Source organism: Ochotona curzoniae, unplaced genomic scaffold (genome assembly GCF_017591425.1).
Source record: "Ochotona curzoniae isolate NIBS_2020 unplaced genomic scaffold, NIBS_Ocur_1.0 contig_4502, whole genome shotgun sequence".
NCBI classification, from domain to species: Eukaryota; Metazoa; Chordata; class Mammalia; order Lagomorpha; family Ochotonidae; genus Ochotona; species Ochotona curzoniae.
Genome location: NW_024466308.1, coordinates 114,950 through 136,172, shown reverse-complemented (window position 1 = coordinate 136,172; position 21,223 = coordinate 114,950). Strand labels below are relative to the sequence as shown.

Sequence of the window (21,223 nt, the reverse complement as noted above, 5' to 3'; positions counted from 1 at the left end):
GTTCCTGCTAGCCTTTGGGCAAGGAGCCCTGATGCAGTAAAAACCACGAGCTTCCTCCACATGCTGTACAGTGGAGCAGGAAGGCTACATCCACACGTCCTGGCCCAACGAGCCTCAGGGCCTTCAGTCTCAAGGAAAAGGAAGGGCCGGCTCAACACACGCTGTCTGTCATCACAGTGTTGTGCCCTGTGATCTGGGAGCATGCTGGTCTCACGGACCAGTGCATCCTCATTCTTCAGTTAGCAGAATGTTGTCCTCTGGACAGCCACATGGCTGCCCCTCTTACCGAGTGAGGCCAGGTTCCAGCAGGTCTCCAGCATCACCTCTCTGTAGAGGCTCCGCTGAGCAAGGTCCAGCAAAGCCCACTCCTCCCGGGTGAAGTCCACGGCCACGTCCTCGAGGACCACAGAGGCCTAAAACATCCCACAAAGACAGCTAAGAAAGGCACCGTTCCTCCAACATGTGCAAAAGGATGTGTGGGGTGGACAACACTTGGGAACCGAGAGTCCATTTTTGAGATGTTCAGAAGATTCTAGAACATTCTTCACATCTACTCTGAGATTTGGATGTCACATCTCTTTCTCCCTTTCTCCCCCACACACTTCCAGACTGAATCAATCTTGTCACATTCATTTGATAGTTCTCAGAGGCCAATGCCATGGCAAAGCAGGCTGAGCCTCTGCCTGCAGTGCCAGCATACCATAAGAGCACAGGTTCAAGTCCTGGCTACTCCACTTCCCATCCAGCTCCCTGCCTGTGGCCTGGGAAAGCAGTGGAGGACAGCCCAAAGCTTTGGGACCCTGCACCCACGTGGGAGACCCAGAAGAGGCTCCTGGCTTCAGATCAGCTCAGCTCTGGCCATTGCAGCCACTTGGGGAGTGAACCAGTGGATGGAAGATCCTCTCTGTTTCTTCTCCTCTCTGTATATCTGGCTTTTCATTAAAAAATAAATAAACCTTAAAAAAAAAAACAAAGAAAACTATGCTCTTGAAAGCCCAAAATGTTTGCATGTGGCCCAACCCAGGAACAGTTCAGAGACGGCCAGTCATGGTCAGTCATGGTCGCTTGGCGCCTGCCTCTGGCTCACCTGCATCGTGTCCCTCCGTAACTCACACACTGCTCTCTCCCTCGCCAGGTTGCTCCTGAGGAGAAGGTACAGGGAAGGTCTCAGTAAAGCTGGAAGACTCCAGGCACCCCCACTCACTTCCCACGCCCCGAGCCCGAGGAAATGGGGCAGTGGGCCTTGGGACTCTGCACCTGCGTGGGAGACCTAGAGGAGGCTCCTGGCTTCAGATCAGCTCAGCTCTGGTTGTTGTGGCCACTTGGGGAGTGAATCATCGGATGGAAGATCTTCCTCTCTGTCTCTCCTCCTATCTGGCTTTGCAAAAAAAGTAAGTCTTAAAAAAAAAAATTTACAAACTTTGTTGGGATAAATGTTAACAAAAAAACAGAGCAGGCATGAAAATACATAGATGATGAATTTCTACAAGTAATGTGATTGTCCAGGCCAGTTGAGCCAATGAACGAGGACAGACTGTTCGAGTGGTTTCAATCCCAGAACAGAAAGCACAAATGATCACAACAGGATATGAAAACATCCAGGGCAGCTGGGAAACGAATTATGAGAATAAGTCTGCTTCATCTTAGGAATGCAAGCTGGCTAAAAAGAAAGTGTTACCAATGATTAAAATAATTCACAGAATAGGAAAAGATTACCCAGGCCTGTAGACCTCCAACAGTGACGAGCATTCAGGCCACGAGTCATGAAAGAAATTTTTAATCCCCCACCTCAAAAGAGAACAAAGCCACAAGCCGCAGCAAGAATCCTGTTTAATGAGGAAGTAGAATTATTTCTTCCTGGACTAGGGGCCTGGCTGAAAATTTAAATACTGAGCTACTCTAAGCTCGAGGTCTTGGGAAGGGCAGAAAGAAATAAAAAATGAAACATGCCAGAGGGCTAAAAAAAGTTGAATATGACTCTTGAGCAAAGTTTCTGTGAAAAATCTAATCAATCTTGTGACAGATGATCATAATGTATCATGTTAGGACTGACAACTCAGCCAGCTTCTGTGTTAGCTGGAGACAGTCTCCCACGGGTGTCCATGGGCAGCCAAGAGGTGGACACCCAGCGGGGCCCAGGAGTCCCTCCATGGGTGTCCGTGGGCAGCTGAGAGATAGACATCCAGTGGGGCCCAGGCGTCCCCCCACGGGTGTCCACGGCCAGAGTCCAGGCGCAGGGATGGGCACCGAGGCGTCCCCCTGCAGCTCACCTGCATCCGTGGAAATTCACAGGTCAGCGCAGGAGGAGGGCCGCCCGAGGACTGTCCGATCGCGGCTTCAGCCCGCTGGGCCTTGGGGTGACCCGGGTGTGCCCCACCAGGCTTCGGCCTCGCTGTCCAGCGACCACCCGGCCAGCAGGCCAGCAGGCGGCCGGGCCTCGGTGTCCAGCGACCACCCGGCCAGCGGACACGCACCGCTGTGGGAACCCCGAGCGCAGGTGACATGGCGGCCAAACTGCGCGCGCGCAATCTCCGCCTTGGGAGCCGGGGGCGGAGCCTCGGGATTGATGGACAGCCGCCGGGAAGGGGCGGGGCCGACAGCGCAGCAGAAACGCTTGGTTTTTGCCTGCGGTCCTGGACGACAAGGACCACAGCGGTGGGCCAGGCCGCCGCGTAAGCAGCCTAGGGGTGCGGCTTTATAATGTTTCAAATTGAGTCACCGGAGTGGCAGTCAGGGCCCTACTGGTTACAACACAGGCTGTAAATGGTGGCAATCCTGCAAAGCTGATGCAGAGTGAGAGATCCGGCAGTCCTCCAGGCTACCGCGCTGGGCCCTACGTGGTGCATTTAAAAGTACATTGATTTACGTGTTTTCACCTTTTAGCTATTATAAATAATATCCATACCCAAGAGTATTGTTTGGGGGGGGGCAGGCAATGAAGTTTTCATTTTTTGTGTGTCTATAAGTAGGATTCTGTACCTGTCACTTCAGAGCATGGGAGATGGTCAGTGGAGTTCAGTCCCCAGGCGTGGCGTTTACAGAACCCACCCTGAACAACAGAAACTGTACTGGGCAGGGGAACATGAATGTATCAGACTGCTCCAGAAAAGCAAAGGTGCTAACTCACCTGTTACAGTGTTAGAAAGGGGGCTCACTTGCCCTGGGCAGAGGTGACTCATGGTAGGATGGGTCTGGGTCTGGACCAGTATGGGATCATATCCTGAGCGGCCCAGGCCCAAACCAGGAAAACAAATGGCAAGAGCGCTGACAGCAAATGTTAGCGATTTTCACCATTAACCCATGGTAGGGCTGCCGCACTTGTTGGCAAATGTGTGGGTTCGACAGGATTGAACAAACCTTAGTTCACTGGCATGAGGAGCCAGGAGTGCAGACCATCCTGGTCTAGGCTATCACAACTACCAGTTTCCATGAGCCTGGGATGGGAGCAGACTGGGTAGGGTTAGACTGCAGCATCCACCAGCCAGAGTTGGGACTTGGGGCAGGTTGGGACAGGCCAGGCTTCAGCATCTGATGGCAAAGGGCAAGACAGGGAATGGGCTATCCTGAGCTGGGTCAGCGCAACCACTGGCATGCACAAGATCTGTGGCTGAGAATAACCCTGCTTGGGGAGGTAATGGTGGTGCCACAGCTGGGTTGGGGTTCCCATTGGTGAGCACGGGAACCGGAATAAGTGCAGCAATCTGGGCCGGACATGGCTGCACTGTCCCTCAGCATGGATCTGGGAGGTACCAGACTGGGCTAAACTCCAGCACTCACTGGCATACATGAGAGCCAGGGTGGGTATAGAATGGGCTGGGCTAGGTTTCAGCTCCCGCTGAGCCATGTGAGAGCTGTGGACCAGGAGTGGTTAAGATGTAACACCAAATAGTAAGAACCGGAATGGGTGTGGACCAACCAGTTGGGTAAGGCCACTGTTCTTGCCAGGACAAGTAGACTAATTCATGCTGGGCCAAAGACCCACTGGTGTGTGCGAGATCTACCGTTGAAAGGAGACCTGATAGAGGAGACTTGGGAACTCCTTTGTCACAACACAGTCCCTGTATATCTAGTGCAAGAACCAAGGCTGGGAGCAGCACAGGCTGGGCCAGTGCATGGTAGGCAATGGCAGATCACCAGGATGGGGCTCAGGATAGGCAGGGTCAGGCTGCAGCACCAGCTGGTTCAAATTTAGGACTGGGACTGGGGTCAGTCCAGGCTGGGGCTAGGTGGTAGAAACCAGCAGTAGGAGCTGGAATCAGGCTCAGACTGGGCCAGGCTACAGCACCAGCCAGCAAATACTAAGGTGAGATGGGCCATACCAGACTGGCTGTAACACCCACAAATACATGTGAGACCTGGTGGGGAGGGGTGTGAGCCCCATAGAGGTGCAGCACAATCTTCCCTGGAGGGTCACTGATCTCACTGGTGTGAGAACTGGAACTGGGGCATACTAGGTCAGGCAGGACTAATCTGTTGGCCTGCATGTGACCTGGGTTGGGGGAGAGCCAGGCTGGGCTAAGGCACTATATCCACTGGTGTATGCATGAGCCAGAGTAAGTGCAGGCTGAGTAGCCTTTGCTACAGCATAGGCTGGCAAGTGCTGGGACTGCGGGAAGTGCCTGTCAGACTAGAATGAAGAACCACCCGGAGAGTGCAAGATCCAGGAATGGAAATGGGCCTGATATGGAAACTATGGACACCTCTCTGATGGGCTATAACTCCCACAGGTGAGCATGGGAAACAGTGCTGGGGGTGGGCCTTGCTAGACAGCTCAGCACCCACTGACATGAGTGTGGGTTAGATGGTGGAGTTGGTTGGGTTAGGCTTCAACCCCCAATGATGTGTACAAGAGCTCAGTGGGATGTGGGGAAGATTGAACCAATCCATGTACATACTGGCAAGTACAGGAACCGGCGGGTAGGGGGTGGGGGTTGGCCTGGTGGGAGTTACCAGAGATCTGACTGGGTCTGAAGCTCCTGCTGATGTACATGAGGGCTGAGTGTGTGGTGGGCTGGGTTGGTGTGGTCCACAGCACCCATTTGTTTGCATAAGGAGAAATAATTGACCTGGTAATTGTAATTCCCAGTGTGTGCACAGGCTGATGTGGGTGACTGGCAGAGCTAGACTCTGCACTAGAAAATACACACAAAAATCAGGTCTTGGATTACTTCTTATGAGGTCTCTTTGGAGATCCTCCCAACAGAACCGCTAGGCTCAGAACTCTAAACATATGGAGAATTATCTGGAGGATTGATGGACTGACCACAGAGTGCATGTGTTAGAACTGGGTCTCCTCAGCAGAAAAGATGGAGCAGAGGACAGCATGCTCAAATGCACATGGAGGACAAGGTGGCCCATTGGAGCCTGCAGAGGACATCTGGTGTCACAGCAAAGACAAATCAACAAGTGACGACAGCAAATACCTGAGCAAACAGAGACTCTGAGGTGTGCTACGTCAACCGATGGACCTTGGAAGGATTTCCTCATCCTTGGATCGGTGACAGATAGCATTTCAGTACAACTGAAACCACTTTAGGAGAACCCTTGCAGCGAGCTCTGCACTGGGGATCCTTGAGCTGATGTAGTTGCTTTGGCTGCCTTCATAATTTTCAAGGGGACTGGGGGAGTTGGGCACTGGGTGTGGCTTCTCCACGTCTCCCCTCTTCCTCCAGATACAGGAGGAAGAAAAAGAAAATTCTGAAACAATGGTTTCACCCACTTTGTCCTAACCCTCAATCTTTCCCATCCTGATCAGCTATGTAAACATCATCAAAAAATAATTCCAGCCATATTAAATGATAAAGAAGGTATTTCAAACAAGTATTACAATCTGTTTATTTGCTATCAAAATTGGAATGTGAAAGCAGAGCTCATTCATTTTCACACTCAACAGGGAAGATCAAATATAAATTGCACCAGAGTCCAGCTCCAGCTGAGTTCGGAGCTCGAGAACGGTGCGTGAAATAGGCGTAGAAAGAAGAGACGGACCACTACAATTCCAACATCATTGTGGACCTGCGAGAAAGCTGTCCGCTTTATTTATACAGAAGCAGTACACGGTTTTCTTTTAGGGCATTCTGACATAGCTTCAAGGGGGGCACAATTTACAACTGCTTGAGAGATGAGTGAGGGAAGACCCCACATTCCTTGCTCATCTCAGCTTGCCAGCCGCCACCTACTCCCCTCAAGTCTGGGTCCCATCCTTGGCGCCACCTGTGACAACTGGACCCCTACCTTGAATTACGTAAGGGAAAAGGTCTGAGGCCTTGGTTTATGGGAACTGGGGCATTGACACCAAAGGTCATTAGGCCTGCAGGCCCACAGAGTTTGTTAACTAAGTAAGAGTTATGACGATGGAAAGAATTGCAATTAGCAATGAGCCATGTTTACTCCATTTAGGTTTCCACATTCAACAATGGGCAAGTAAATGTTTCCAAAGATAACTCTACAGATAGTTTCACCTTAAGACAGGACAGTATCCATTCTGATGTTGCAGCCAACATTTTCTCAGTAGATAACACATCTTATTCAGTAATACATTCCTACTACAATTCTTATTCTACAACTTATCCATCACTTAATGAGAAATACATCAAAAGAGAAAAAACATAAAGATCTAAGACAAAAGTTTCAAACATTAAATCCCTCTACAACTGCAGGTTCTACAACCTCATAAATGATCAAACAATAATCAAAACTATATATGTTCATAAAATCACCTTATATTTCTTCTAGTTAAAAAATTATGAAGGCAGCCAAAGCAACTACATTTACTATGTTCTAAAGAGTTGCAAGGACAGGCTAACCTTTAAGGTCACAGTAACTATATTTTTGCCATAGCAGGATAGCTTTTAGGGTCTCAGTAGCTATATTTTTTGTCATAGCAATTTCAGCCCATACTCCCATTACTTCCATTAGTTTGTAAAACTCTTATCAAGCCATTTCCCAGAAAGCATGCTAAATGTTTGGGCCAGATTTCAGAGCAATGGGTAGGCACACAATAAGGTGTGTGGAAACAGCATGGGCTTAATTGTACTTCTGTGCAGGTAAAGGCCCACTCACCAAGACATTATCAGTAACATTAACTTTTAAGCTCATGTTGGTTGTAAAAAGCCATCTCACAGGGGCAAACTATGCCTAATAGATTGCAAGATTCTTAGTGGGGTGGTTGAATGTCCATGCGAAAGGGGGTGAAAATTGTGTCAAGGTGGTCAGAGAAATGTGCCGGGCCCTGCCAAGCAGGGGAGCTGTTCTCTTCACACCTTCGTGTTATTCACACCTGCTGCACAGACCCCAGCAAAATTGCATCTCAAAAGCAGATTTTAAGAATACATATCCTTGGGCCTGGTGCAGCCGTTGCGCTCACTGGGGGAGTGAACCATTGGATGGAAGATCTTCTCTGCATATCTTTGTGGTAAAAATTAAAAAATAAATCTTAAAAAAAAAAAAATATCCCAACCCTGCTATACAATACTTCATGCAATTTCTTTAACACTTGCTAAGATCTTCAAAGCTTTTCCATATTCATTACATTTTATAGTAATCTTGCTAATTCTCATTTTTCACAATCAAGGCACTGAGTTTATTTCTGTAACACACTGCTGACTTGTGACTCTTGGCAAAAATAACTATAGTATATATTGCACTCAAAATGTCTTATACATAAATTTCTTTCATACTTGTTCATGCATGAATTTTGTGAAAATGTTTTCCACTCATTAAGTTTCTTCTTCGTGAATCTGCAGATGACTTCAAGTAATAAATTTACCATACTCACTACATGCATATCATTTCCGCCTTTGTATGAATTCTCTGATGTTCAGTGAGAGATGACCTCCGGCTAAAGGCTTTTTCGCACTTATTACATTCATAAGGCTTCTCCCCTGAGTGGATTCTCTGATGTCTAATGAGAGATGACCTCCGGCTAAAGGCCTTTCCACAATCATTACACGTGTAAGGCTTTTCCCCCGTGTGAGTTCTCTGATGTCTGCTGAGATCTGACTTTGCCCAAAAGACTTTACCACACTCACTACATGTATAAAGTTCTTGCCCTGTGTGGGCTCTCTGATGCTTAATGAAATCTGATTTCTGGTTAAAAGCCTTTCCGCACTTCCTGCATTCGTAAGTCTTCTCTCCTGAGTGGATTCTCTCATGTCTAATCAGATTTGATTTCCAGTTAAAGAATTTCCCACAGTCTTTACATGCATAAGGTTTCTCCCCTGTGTGAATTCTCTGATGTGTAATGAGATCTGACTTATCCCAAAAGACTTTACCACATTCACTACAAGTATAACGTTTTTCCCCTGTGTGAATTCTTTGATGTTTAATGAGATTTGATTTCCAGTTAAAGAATGTTCCACACTCTAAACATGCATAAGGTTTCTCTCCTGTGTGGATTCTCTCATGTCTAATCAGATTTGATTTCCAGTTAAAGAATTTCCCACAGTCTTTACATGCATAAGGTTTCTCCCCTGTGTGAATTCTCTGATGTGTAATGAGATCTGACTTATCCCAAAAGACTTCACCACATTCACTACAAGTATAACGTTTTTCCCCTGTATGAATTCTTTGATGTTTAATGAGATTTGATTTCCAGTTAAAGAATGTTCCACACTCTAAACATGCATGAGGTTTCTCTCCTCTGTGGATTCTCTGATGATTGAAGAGAGCTGACTTCTTGCAAAAAACTTTTCTACATTCATCACATTCATAAAGTTCCTCACTGGAATGACTTTTCTGATGAACTACTAGGGAAGAGTTGCTGCAGAAAGCTTTGTCACACACACTGCATTCATAGGGTTTCCTCCTTTGACGAGGTCTCTGTTGTGTTTGGAGGACTGACTTCCTACAAATGGTATTTCCATGCTCATACCATTGGGATGGCAGCTCTCCTGTGTGAACTGTCTGATTTCTAGTGAGGTCTGGCTTCTGATAAGTGAATTTTCTACATTCACCGCACACACACAGATTTTCCACTGTCCCAGCTCTGTGTTTGGTGGTAAGGCAAGATGAATCGCTGAAAGGTTTTTTGCAGTAGCCACATGTATGCTGACTTTCTGTCCTGTTTCTTCTAAGATGTGTTTTGTAAATAGAGAATTTTTCACTCTCGAAGTGTTCAAGGAGTTTCTCTCCAGAGTATGCTTGCTGATGCTTGCCAATGGAGGGATTTTTGGGGAAAGTTTTCTTTTCAACCTGAATTTCTTCTCCCACCATGGCACGTGGCTTATCACAGCTGTTTCTGTTGCAAAGCTTCTTACGTGTAAAGCACATCTTCTTCCTGCTAAAGGTTTTCCCTTTCCTGCTATGTTCAAAAGACTGCTGCACAGTGTGCCTCTTCACATGCTGCCTGAGATTGTTCCTGCATGGAAATCTGCTCCCAGGTACATCAAACACATCCTGTTGTTTCTCAAACGGCATCTCATCAGGACTCCTAGAAAAAAGCAACTCTGAAATAAATGATATTCCTCAAATTTCTTTTCTGTACACGTTCCCATTCACACCATCAGTTTCAAATATGGCCAGAACTTCAATTAAGTATCTTTAACAACCTTTGTTAGAATTTTGTTTGTTAAAAACTTTAAAGCCTTTTGCGAGTGATAAATTGTACTCATGATCACAACTTGCCTGAAGCTTATTTCTTGACGTCCCTGATTATCACCAAGCAGCTCATCCTTTCTGTGGGAATCTGAAATGAGAAACTATATTCATCAGTCACATCTAAGTATTTCTTCTCAAACATGCATCTGAAGTCAATGTTGACTGCTCTGCTAATGGATCAGGCAGAGAGAGAAACAGAACCCTCTACTGTTTAACTTTGTGAGTGCTTGCAAAGCTCATCATTTCCTTTATTTGCTACTACATGCGAGCGAGATGCAGAGAAATAACAAAATGATCCATAATGACCAATCAATCATTCACTAGCTCTCAAATTGATGCAACTGCATGGACTGTATCTACCAAACAGAGGAATGTAATTCAAGCACCTCAAACAAAATAAGACAGTGCCTCTCTGCTGGCCATTAACAAGCCCTGAAATAATCAATCATTGAAAAAATAATCTGAAGGGAAAACATGTGTGAACGTAGGCTGAGGAACAAATGAGAAATTCCGGAATATATCTACCCTAGGAAATAACCATTGTAATCCGACAGTGTCTTAACAGTTTTCATAAATCTGAGAAAATATCCTCTAAGAGTACAAAAATCTGACACAATACTATCTAAGAGGAGAAAAACTGGAACATACAAACACACATGTACATAAATATAAACATGATTCTTGGAGACCGTAGAACGCCTGTGTCTGATGCATGGCATCAGCTGTCCTTACGGATGAAACTTAAAAAAAAGCGAAAAAACCATTTAACTAGAATTCTATCACCATTTCCTGAGCCATGTATCAGCCTCCCTGCCCAGTATGTGCCGACTTACATGAAAGTGTACAGTGTCCACATTTTTCCACCGTCCATAGCATTTCTCCTTGCTCCAACTTGAAGATCAGAGTAGGCTTGGTCATTTCATACCCTGTGAATGGGAAATAATGCTAGATGCTTGTGGGGGACATACACACAGGAGAAAAGCTTGGTTCCGGGATCTGTGCCACAAAAGGACTAATACGAATGATTTACTGGAGCGTAGATACATTCTTTATAGACTCAACCATTAGAATTACCAGGCACTAAACTTTATAAACTGGTCCTTCTTTCGTCGACTAAGAAAGCAGTCTGCTTGGGCACGACAGATTTTCACTCACCCAAGGACAGCAGATTGCTATAGGTCTCAAGCATCACATCCCTGTACAGGGTCCGCTGAGCATTGTCCATGTGCTGCCATTCCTCCTGGGTGAAGTCCACAGCCACGTCTTCAAATGACACCAGCACCTGGAACAGCACATTTCCCTCAGCCCTGGCTCACTCACACACTGACACTGCATTCTCCTCCTCATGTTTAACTGGCACCTTCTATGCATGCAGTCTACATCGCAATCTACGTGACAATACAAGGTAAAAACAAAATGAAAAGATTTTGTCCTGAATTCAATTTGTAATTAAAAAGTACAACAGAATATTTCTCATCATTCTGTCACTGACTGCTTAATGATTCTGAAATGAGCTCACTGTGTAATTTACAGACGTAAATATAAACACATGACATAAAGATCATGGTAGATGAGATAAAGAAGACATGATTAATCGTGGTCAGAATAAGATAACTTCTGAATAGTTTTTGGAGGGATTTAAAAAAATTTATTTTAAGGATTTTATTTTTATTACAAAGTCAGATTTACAGAAAAGGAAACACAGAGAGGAAATCTTCCATCTGCAGCTTCACTCCCCAAGTGAACAGCCAGAGTTGAATCATCTAAAGCCAGGAGCCTCTCCAGGTCCCCCACGCGGGTGCAGGGTCCCAAGGCTTTGAGCTGTTCTCCACCAATTTCCCAGGCAGAAGCAGGTGGCTGGAAGAGAAGTGGAGAAGCGGGGATCCCAGCAGTTACTTGCAAGGCAAAGATTTAGCAACTAGGCTACCATTCTAAGCCCTACATAATGTTTAAGACTGTACTAAAAAAAGTTAAAGATTTTTGATATATTTATAAAAATGCTCAAATATTTTTGATGTTAAAAAAGCCTATAAAGCAATATTACTAAAATTGGAAAAATTGAAATGTTAGAAATATTTTAAAATATATATTTTTAATTTTTAAAAAGATTTTATTTATTTATTGGAAAGTCAGATATACAGAGAGGAGGAGAGACAGGAAGAATTTATATTGCCATGAAGATCTTAATTTTTCAATGCTGCCATCCACAGTGACTGAATTAATCTTCAATCCCTGAACATTGTGAAAAAGTGCAACTTTTCCAACATCATCATCAGCATTTGTTACCCTTTGTCTTCTAAACAGCCATTCTGACAGGCTTGAGGTGACAGCTCATGCAGATTTAGATTTACATATCCCTAATGGCTACTTAGGTTGAGCATTTATCTGTTTTGACAACCATCTACTGGGGTCCTTTGACCATTTTATCATTTGATTGGAGATTCTTATGTTGTTAAGGCCACATGGAGATTAAAAAACAAAATTGGCAATCTGAACACACTCTGTCATGCTATTTGCCAAATTTTTCAATGAGTGTAGAAAGTGAAGTCAAGGGCCCAGCATGGTAACCTAATGGCTAAAGTCCTTGCCTTGAATGCACCGGGGAGCGTTTCCCAGTTATGGGAGATCTTTTTCTCTGTCTCTCCTCTCCGTAAATCTGACTTTCCAACAAAAATAAATAATAATTTAAAAAAGTAAAAGGTCAAAATGGGTGAAAACTACAATGAGATTTCATTCTTGTCTAGAGGAAAATGCCTTTGGAAAGCACTCTAGTAATATGAGACAATAAATTCAAAGTACAATCACTGGGACCGGCGTGGTGGTATAGCAAGCTAACTCTCCACCTGAGACATCAGCATCCCATGCTCGTGGCAGTTTATGTCCTGCTTTCTTCACTGTGATACAGCCTCCTGCTGTGGCTTAGGAGCAGAGGATATCACAAAAGATCAAACCCTTGCCCCTGCACCATGTGGTAGATCTGGAAGAGGCTCAGGTTCTTGGCTTTGGATTGGCCCAAGGTCTTGCCATTGCATATCGGGTTCCCTCGTCCAGCGAGCAAGACTCCGACATGGTACACATTCTTTACAAGGTTTTATTATTCAAGAGGCAGCAAGCATATAGCAGAAGAACTGAGAATGCAAGCACAAAGCAAAGGGGAAGCAGCCACAGCATGCTGCTTGGTCTTCCAACGTGAGGAGACAACCTTCCTCTTGCCGCCCATTCTTTTACCTACATCATTAACCAATCCCCTTAAAGGTCACCATAGCATGCAGCAAGCACACCAATCATGGCTCTGATCACGTGCACATCATACAGCTTCCATGCACGCTCGACCCGATCCTCTGCGACTTCCCTAAACTTGTGTACCACCTCTGCGCCATGAGGAAGTGGTCTTGGGGCACGAATCCTCTCTCCACAATTGCACCCTTCTGTAGAGTGAATGTGGAAGCTCTCTCTCCTTTTCTCGGTAACTTTGCATTTCAAATCAAGGAACACGTAATAGGGGAGAGCCCTGTGATTTAGCAGGTGGCCACTGCCATCCCGCATGGCACGGCTTCATCTCCTGAATGTTCCAATTCTGATCCAGGTCCCTGCTAAAGCGCCTGGAAAGGAAGTGGATCACGCAAGCACTCGTGTCTTTGCACACAAGTGGGACACACTAAACTCCTGGCTCATGCTTCAGACTGGCTCACCTCTGTCCGTTCTTGACTTTTGGGTAGTAAACCAGCTGATGGTGGATCTGTCCCTTTGTCTATCTCAATGGTTTTGCCTTTAAGACCAATACATAAATCTTCAGAAAGAACCTGCAAGGCATTGTTGCATAGCAGGTTAAGTTACTTCCTGCTCCATGTCCAGCGCAGCGATCTACCAACGTGTGCTGCAAAACAGTGGAAGATGGTCCAGGAATTTGGGCAGGAGATTTCCACGGGAGGCCCAGATGAACCTCTTCCTGTTTCTCTCTGACTTAATCCGTTCTGACCATCGTGACTAGCTGTTGGAGAACGGAACAGCCAACAGCAGATATGCCTGTCTCTCTTTCTGCAACTCAGCTTTTAAAACAAACAAACAATAGTTATCAAAAGATCATGCAGCTGATTCTAAATTCCACCCATTCCTGGAGCAGCTCATGAATGTAGTATAACCTCCAAATGCCATTAGGAACAAACTGCTATTTCAGTAATTACAAAAAAGAAAACCTGGGAATTTAATAACTAGTGTGCTTTTTCTTTTCTTCTTATACTCAGTAACTCTTACCACTGCAAAACGTTGATTGATTATTTCTAGGTTGGTACTAAAGTGCTTTCATGATCTCGTTTATAAGATCAATACATACAATTTCAGACTTGATATCCCACAAGAATGAATGAATTCTTAGCCTCAATTTGAATCATGGCATCAGAAAGCCTGGAGAGAGCTACAATCAGGTTTCACAGCCCTAATGCCTTAGTCATGACACTTTACAGTGCTTACCACAACTTGTTTCTCCTTTTTCAACTAAAAAAACCTTCAAAACTCCTAGCACGCAATGTAAAACAAGCTGAGAAGCAACTTACCGAAGCAGTGTTCATGTTCTCTGGCTTTGCAGACATTTTGTGGGCCGCCCCCCGGCTGCTGCCGAGCCCGGCGTCCTTCCGACGGCTCCCGCGGGGCAGCGAGCAAACAGGGCGGCCGCGGTGAGCCACCCGGGGCCTCTCCGGGACGCACGGCCGGCACCCGCCGACCCGCCGACCTGCCGACCCGCCGACCGACCGACCGACCGACCGACCGACCGACCGATCGACCCGCCGACCCGCCGACCCGCCGACCCGCCGACCGACCGATCGACCCGCCGACCCACCACCGACACACCACCGACACACCACCGACCCACCACCGACACACCGCACGCAGCGAGCCCGGGCGCGCCTGTGGCGTCAGAGCAGCCGCAGCCAATCAGCGCGCGCTGGGCTTGGGGGCGGTCCCTCGGGGTTCGGACGGGAGGGATGAGGGGCGGGGCTTCGCCTCAGGCCTGAAGCGACCGCGTCTCCTGCAGCTCGAGCCTTTGTCCTGCAGGGGGCGCTGTGGCCTCAGAGCGTTCCGGCGCGGCCGCCTCTCCCGCTCCTTCTCTGACGTCACAGGCGCGCCGGGGCTCGCTGCGCGCGGCGTGTTGGTGGCGGTCGGCGGGTGCCGGCCGTGTGTCCCGGAGAGGCCCCGGGTGGCTCCCCGCGGCCGCCCTGGTTGCTCGCTGCCCCGCGGGAGCCGTCGGAAGGACGCCGGGCTCGGCAGCAGCCGGGGGGCGGTGAGTGTGCGCGGCCGTCCCCTCAGGCCCTGCGACCCTCAGGCCTCCCACGTGTCCCGGTGGCGCGGCGGGAGTGGGCGAGTCCTGGGAGGCCGGGGGTGTGGGTCCTCGTGTTCGTGGGCACGGCGTGTGCGGCCCCCAGCTGCAGCTCTCAGGCCCGGGCCTGCGGGGTCCGCGTCGGCTTGGTGGTGTGGAGGGAGAGCCGAGCAGGGACTCCGGCGGCTGGGAAGGCGGTGCTGTGGCCCTGGCGGGTCGCCCGCAGGTTGCGGTGTAGCTGGCAGAGCGCCCTTGTGGAGAAGTGGGGGGAGCGCAGAGGGCTGAGCCGACGTGGCTTCCCTGTCAGAACCCGAGGGAAAAGCCGAGAAGCCGCCAGTTGCCCGAACTGACTTCAGATGGCTTCTCCTGTGGTCCCGCTGGTTCCCTCTGTAAGTTCTCATCGTGGGGAAGAAATGCCCTGGTGAGATGCGGAGGAGTCAGTCAGGCCCCATAGAGAGCAGTGAGCCTGGGAATACATCTCTAAATGTGCAGAACGCTTCCCGATTCTGTATATCCTACCTCCGGAAAAAAAAAATCATGTATTCTCCATAAGAGTAGGTAGGAAGAAGGAAAACATCTTTTAATTTTGCTTGTCTGTTCAGCGCATTTCCAAACAGACCTGACCCTGGTGTTACTTGGGCTGTGTGCTAACTCAGCCTAGTGGTCAGAGCAGGTGGTCACTAGGTCTCCTCCTGAGGTGATGCGTCAGTAAAACAGGAGCTATCAGTGCATGGTCACAGATGCTCTCGGTAGCCTTGACCCTTTGTCGTGGATATAGGTGAGGTAAAGCCTGACTGAGGGTGGCAGTGCCTGCCAGTTACAGAGCAGAAGGGATATACTCGCAAGCACTTTGATGTTTCAAGCTCAGATGGAAAGAAGGAAAGCCCCAATTCCTTCATCTTAGGAGGGCTGATACATTTATGCACTAATGCTGGATTCCGAGACAGGAACTTTGAAGAGGCCATGTGGGGAGAACCCAGTGAAATGAGAAAGGGCTACAGATACCCTGAAAAATCATAGAGAATCTGCTCCTAAGGGTGAAAATATGGTTGTCATCAATAATTTCATAATGTATGCATGTATCAGATCACAACATTGCAAGGCATTCCACACAAAGTATTGCGTCCATTCAAAAATAAAATAAAATTATTTAAAAATGCATAAAGAAGTAGGCAGCAGGCCAGCTTGCAGTTTGCACGTGACAAAATAGGAAGCAAGATTTCCTCAGAGGTGGGCTAAATCCCAAACTCAAACCCGTCTTTCACCACCCCATCTTTCACCACCTTGCCTGCTTTTAAAGAATAGCCACACGCTGCTGAGAGCTCTAACCACATACCCTCCTTTAACTCAGACTTCCCAAAAGCCTAAGAATTTGGTGCACCGTTATCCATTGTCATCCAGAAATTACTGGTGCTGGCAGTGACCCTCAGAGACTCTAAGTAGTTTCCTGGGTCACACAGCTATTACATGGTAGAACCAGGATTTGAGCATAAGTAAGCTTGTTTCCAAAAATAGATGACTTAACTACGAGGTTCTAGTCTCATAACCACCAATGGCCATGAAAAGAGCTATATGCTAATTCTTATTCCAAATACTTAATGTATCTTATTTTAATATTCACCAGTCTTTGATATTGGTACTTTTATCATCATCATTTGATAAGGTTTTTTTTTGGAGCCAAATGCCACGTGGTTTCCCCAGAGTTGCAGGGCTAGCAGGTGCACCATCACACTCCATATTTTCTACTCTTAACAGGGCTCATGGTCTAGAGGCTCTCAACTGTGCATCAATGAGTTCAAATTCTGATGGGGCAGAGTGCATATAAATTTATAAGTGTACTTGTCACTGGTTTGATTTAAAAAATTATTATCTTTAAAAGATTCATTTAAAAATTTTTTTTAAAGATTCATTTGTTGGGCCCGGCGGTGTGGGCTAGCGGCTAAAGTCCTCGCCTTGAACACGCCAGGATCCCATATGGGCGCTGGTTCTAATCCCGGCAACTCCACTTCTCGTCCAGCTCCCTGCCTGTGGCCTGGGAAAGCAGTGGAGGACGGCCCAGAGCCTTGGGACTCTGCACCCATGTGGGAGACCTGGAAGAAGTTCCTGGATCCTGGCTTCAGATCGGCATAGCATCGGCCGTTGCAGTTACTTGGGGAGTGAATCATCGGACGGAAAATCTTTCCCACTGTCTCTCCTCCTCTCTGTATATCTGACTTTCAATAAAAATAAATGTTTAATGATTCATTTGTTTTTATTTTAAGGTAAGATTTGCAGAGAGAAGGAGAGAGAGGATATGCTAGTTCACTTCTCAGGAGGCCGCAATGGCCAGAGCTGATCGGATCCGAAGCCAGGAGCTTCTTCCTGGTCTCCATGGGGGGTCCCAAGGCTTTGGGCTGTTTTCTGTGCTTTCCCAGGCCACAAGAAGGAGGCTGGATGGGAAGTGGAGCAGTTGGGACTAGAACCAGGGCCCATATGGGATCCCAGTGGATGCAAAGGTTGGACTTAGCCATGAGACTATGATGTTATTGTTTTTTGTGCTCAGTCTCTGGCCCAATGACATATATTTTTAAAAGATTTATGTATTTTTTTATTGGAAAATAAGGTAGAGAGGATGATCTTTTTTTTTCAACAAAGATTTATTTTTATTATTTTTTTATTGGAAAGGCTGATTTACAGAGAGGAGAGACAGAGAGGAAGATCTTCCGTCCGATGATTCACTCCGCAAGTGAGCGCAACGGGTCGATACTATGCAGATCCGAAGCCAGGAGCCTCTTCCGGGTCTCCCACGCGGGTGCAGAGTCCCAAAGCTTTGGGCTGTCCTCCACTGCTTTCCCAGGCCACAGGCAGGGAGCTGGAAGGGAAGTGGGGCAGCCGGGATAGAACCGGCGCCTATATGGGATCCTGGGCATGGAAGGCGAGGACCTTAACCACTGCGCCACTGCGCCGGGCCCAAGAGGAGGATCTTCTATCTGATGATTCACTCCCCAAGTGTCCGCCATGGCCAGAGCTAAGCCAGTCTGCAGCCAGGAGCCAGTTTCTTCCACGTCTCCCACGCATGCACAGAGTCCCAAGGCTTTGTGCTATCCTCGACTGCTTTCCCAGGCCACAGACAGGGAGCAAAGTGGAAAGCAGCGCTGCTGGGATTAGAACCAGCGCCCATCTGGGATTCTGGTGCATGCAAAGTAAGTTCTTCTGCGACTAAGCTCCCTCACTAGGCTCAGGCCCAATGATCTTAAGATTTTAGGGATGTACATACCAGACAATAGGCAAGTTTATGGTAAAGAGAAGGTAACACCTGCTATCTGCTAACTTTAGCAGTGCATAGTCTGACCTTTGACTCTAAGGCCCCTACTAACTCCAGATGAAGAAAGATTTTAATTGCTTTGTAATTAGTTCATAGTGATAAGTTGGTATTTAGCAAACATAGCATGCTTGCTCTTAGAAGTGATAACAAGGACCTAGCATGACAACCTGGTGCTAAAGTCCTGGCCTTGCACATGCTGAGATCCCAAATGGGTGCCAGTTCTAATCCTAGTGGCCCTCCTTCCCATCCAGCTCCCTGCTTTGGTAGAAAAGCAGTCCAGGATAGCCCAACATCTTGGGACCCTGCTACTGTGTGGGAGAGCTGAAGGAGGCTCCTGGCTTCACATCAGCTCAGCTCCAGCCCTGGCGGCCGCTTGGGGAGTAAACCATCAGAAGATCTTCCTCTCTGTATATCTGACTTTACAATAAAAATAAATTAAATATTTTAAAAAGCAGTGATAACAACCAAATAGCCCACAGGTCACACCCTACAGTTGGTATTGAGTGGTTGCATAAAATAACTCAGATTCTGGAGGAGGCATTCCAGGCTGTTTGGAATCACATTTGTACAGTTCTGGCTGCTTTGGATTCCCTCGGTCAGTGGAGTGAGCCCCCCTAGGCTCTGTGTCCTCAGCGAGAGTGATCCCCAAGACCTGGGAACCTGGATAAGCTTCTGAGTGTGAACCCCTTGTGAAGTGTAAGCTGGCTGCTTCCCAGAGCTCATTTTCTGTCATATTCTGTGCTTTCATTTATACTGTGTCCACTTGTGTAGGAATTACATGCCATGAGTTGGATGTTACATCTTTGTTCTCTTGTATGGAACCTGAGTTTATTCAATGATCTCAGAAAGATAGAAAATTCTTGACATCTTTATTTTCTGCAAATTTCAGCAGGACTGTAAACACCATAAACCAGGTGAGAAGGGAAAAAAGCCTTTGTCAGTTCAGGCCTTGGTCTTTTGTAGCTCTGTTCCCACAGGTGACGCATTGCTGACTCTTTGATGTTTGATGTTTTTGATTGCTTCAACTTTATTTCTTTGATTGATGCAGTACAACAGCCTAGGTTACTCTGTTACTCGCACCTGCCTGCAGGTTCAAGACCTACTGCTGCACTTCCAACTCTGCTCCCTCCTCATGAGTCTGGGAAAGCAGCCCAAGGATTCCCAAGTATTTGGGCCCCTCCACCCATGTGGGTCACACAGAAGAAGCTCCGGTTTGCTTGCTTTGGCCTGGCACAACCCCAGCAATTGCTGCTGTATATGGAGTGAACCAACAGATAGATCTCTTCTCCTCTCAGCTTTTCAAGTAAATAAATAAGTGAATAAATAAACCTTTGAAAATCTATTTATTTGCAAGCAGGAGTTAGAGTAATAGAAACAGATCTTGTACCCACTTGCTGACTCCCCTGATGGTCTGAGAGGCCAGTGCTGGTCCAAGCTGAAGCCAGGAGCCTGGAGCTGCCTCCAGGTCCTTCATGTGGGCAGTAAAGGCCCAGGAAAGTGGACTATCGTCCACTCTTTCCCAGGCTATTAGCAGAGAACAGGATTGGAAATGGAACAGCTGGTTTCCTATGGGATGCTGGGCAATCGACAGCTTCACATGTTACAAGGATGCCCTTTTAGTTTTGTTATCAGTAACAATAAATATATATTTATATATCACAAAATAATATTATTATATGTTATAGTTTTATGTATAAACATTGCATTAGTTTTATGTATGTGTGTAAATAATTATATGATGTATATGTATCACCTTTTGTTTCTCATATACTAATGAATGGTGTTTTACATATGGGTCAATATTATGTTAGAAATTAAAGATAAATCTGATGCTGTAGCAGGTGTTTTAGGGTAGAAGGATTATTGTCTTAATATTTTCTGCATTCACTTATTCTCCATGTGGTTTGTCTCCATTTTGTTTGTCTAATCTTAACTGATGTCTGTGTGATAACATTGCTAATTGGCAGTTACCCTTGGTTGGGTACTTTTACTGTGCAATTAACTTGTACTGAATCCTGCCAATGGTTGTGTACATTTGCTTGCTGTTCTATAGAATTTTCCTTTACATAGTTTGATGCCCTATCTATGATCACTAGCTAGAAGCATGTGGTCTTGAACTGCCAAGTACAAAAACAGGGTTTATTGTTTTTTTGTACAATTTTTTTTTAAAGATTTATTTTTATTATTTTTATTGGAAAGGCAGATATACAGAGAGGAGAGACAGAGAGGAAGATCTTCCGTCCGATGATTCACTCCGCAAGTGAACGCAACGGGTCGATACTATGCAGATCCGAAGCCAGGAGCCTCTTCTGGGTCTCCCACGCGGGTGCAGGTTCCCAAAGCTTTGGGCCGTCCTCGACTGCTTTCCCAGGCCACAAGCAGGGAGCTGGAAGGGAAGTTGAGCTGCCGGGATTAGAACCGGCGCCCATATGGGATCCCGGGCGTGCAAGACGAGGACCTTTAACCACTTGCGCCACCGCGCCGGGCCCTGTACAATTTTTTTATTTTGATGATCTTTACATAGTTGATTAGGGCTCAAAGAGTCAAAGTCTGCAGTAAGTGGGTAAGACCATTGTTTCCACATTCTCTTTTGTCCTTCCTATATGGGGAGGAAGGGGAGAGACAAAGAGAGAGGCCACACGCACCCTCCCAACCATTCTGGTTGGGAGTTAAGATAGTTCAACAGTTCTGAATTGCTGCCCATCTCACCATTCCAAGCACGATGAAATCTTTTGAGGATTCACTAGCTGATATAGTTCACCTTAGAGTCTCTGCCCAGATTTTCACTGCTAACACTTGGCTAGGGTACTTTTTTTTTTTTTTTTTCCTGTTACAAACAGAAAAGTTTATTTGCGAAGGGACCAGGGGAGCAGGGAAGGGAAGGAAGGGGAAGCACCTCCAGAAAAGGAAGCCAGGAGGTGGGGTGCCTCTTGAAAGAGGAGGGAGAGAGAGAAACCAAAGGGGCCTTTGGGAGTGTCTTAGGATTTTAAGCATTTCCTGACCCCTCC

At 46.8% G+C, this 21,223-nt stretch overlaps 3 protein-coding genes across 5 annotated transcripts in view; 1 reads left to right on the top strand and 2 right to left on the bottom strand.

Annotated features, from left to right (window-relative positions):
• LOC121160445 (zinc finger protein 883-like) overlaps positions 1-2,481 on the bottom strand; it is a 42,552-nt gene extending 40,071 nt beyond the window's left edge. The window contains exons 1-3 of the mRNA XM_040986238.1: positions 2,271-2,481; positions 1,088-1,142; positions 287-413 (exon numbers count right to left, since the gene is read on the bottom strand). The gene's annotated coding sequence lies outside the window, so the exon portion shown is untranslated. The remainder of the gene's footprint in view (positions 1-286; positions 414-1,087; positions 1,143-2,270) is intronic.
• Positions 1-21,223, top strand: part of LOC121160444 (zinc finger protein 791-like) — a 49,454-nt gene that overhangs the window by 12,857 nt on the left and 15,374 nt on the right. For 2 of the 3 annotated variants that reach the window (XM_040986236.1, XM_040986235.1), the window contains one exon: positions 12,150-12,162. The gene's annotated coding sequence lies outside the window, so the exon portion shown is untranslated. Of the gene's footprint in view, positions 1-12,149; positions 14,876-21,223 lie in introns of those variants that run through there. The other variant, XM_040986237.1, reaches the window with a different exon arrangement.
• LOC121160450 (putative zinc finger protein 487) lies at positions 9,437-14,302 on the bottom strand. Its single transcript, XM_040986248.1, has 4 exons — positions 14,151-14,302; positions 10,753-10,879; positions 10,431-10,523; positions 9,437-9,685 (listed from the first exon to the last, which is right to left on the bottom strand). Exons 1-4 carry the CDS (start codon positions 14,184-14,186, stop codon positions 9,531-9,533), a joined length of 411 nt encoding a protein of 136 aa, XP_040842182.1. The 5' UTR covers positions 14,187-14,302; the 3' UTR covers positions 9,437-9,530.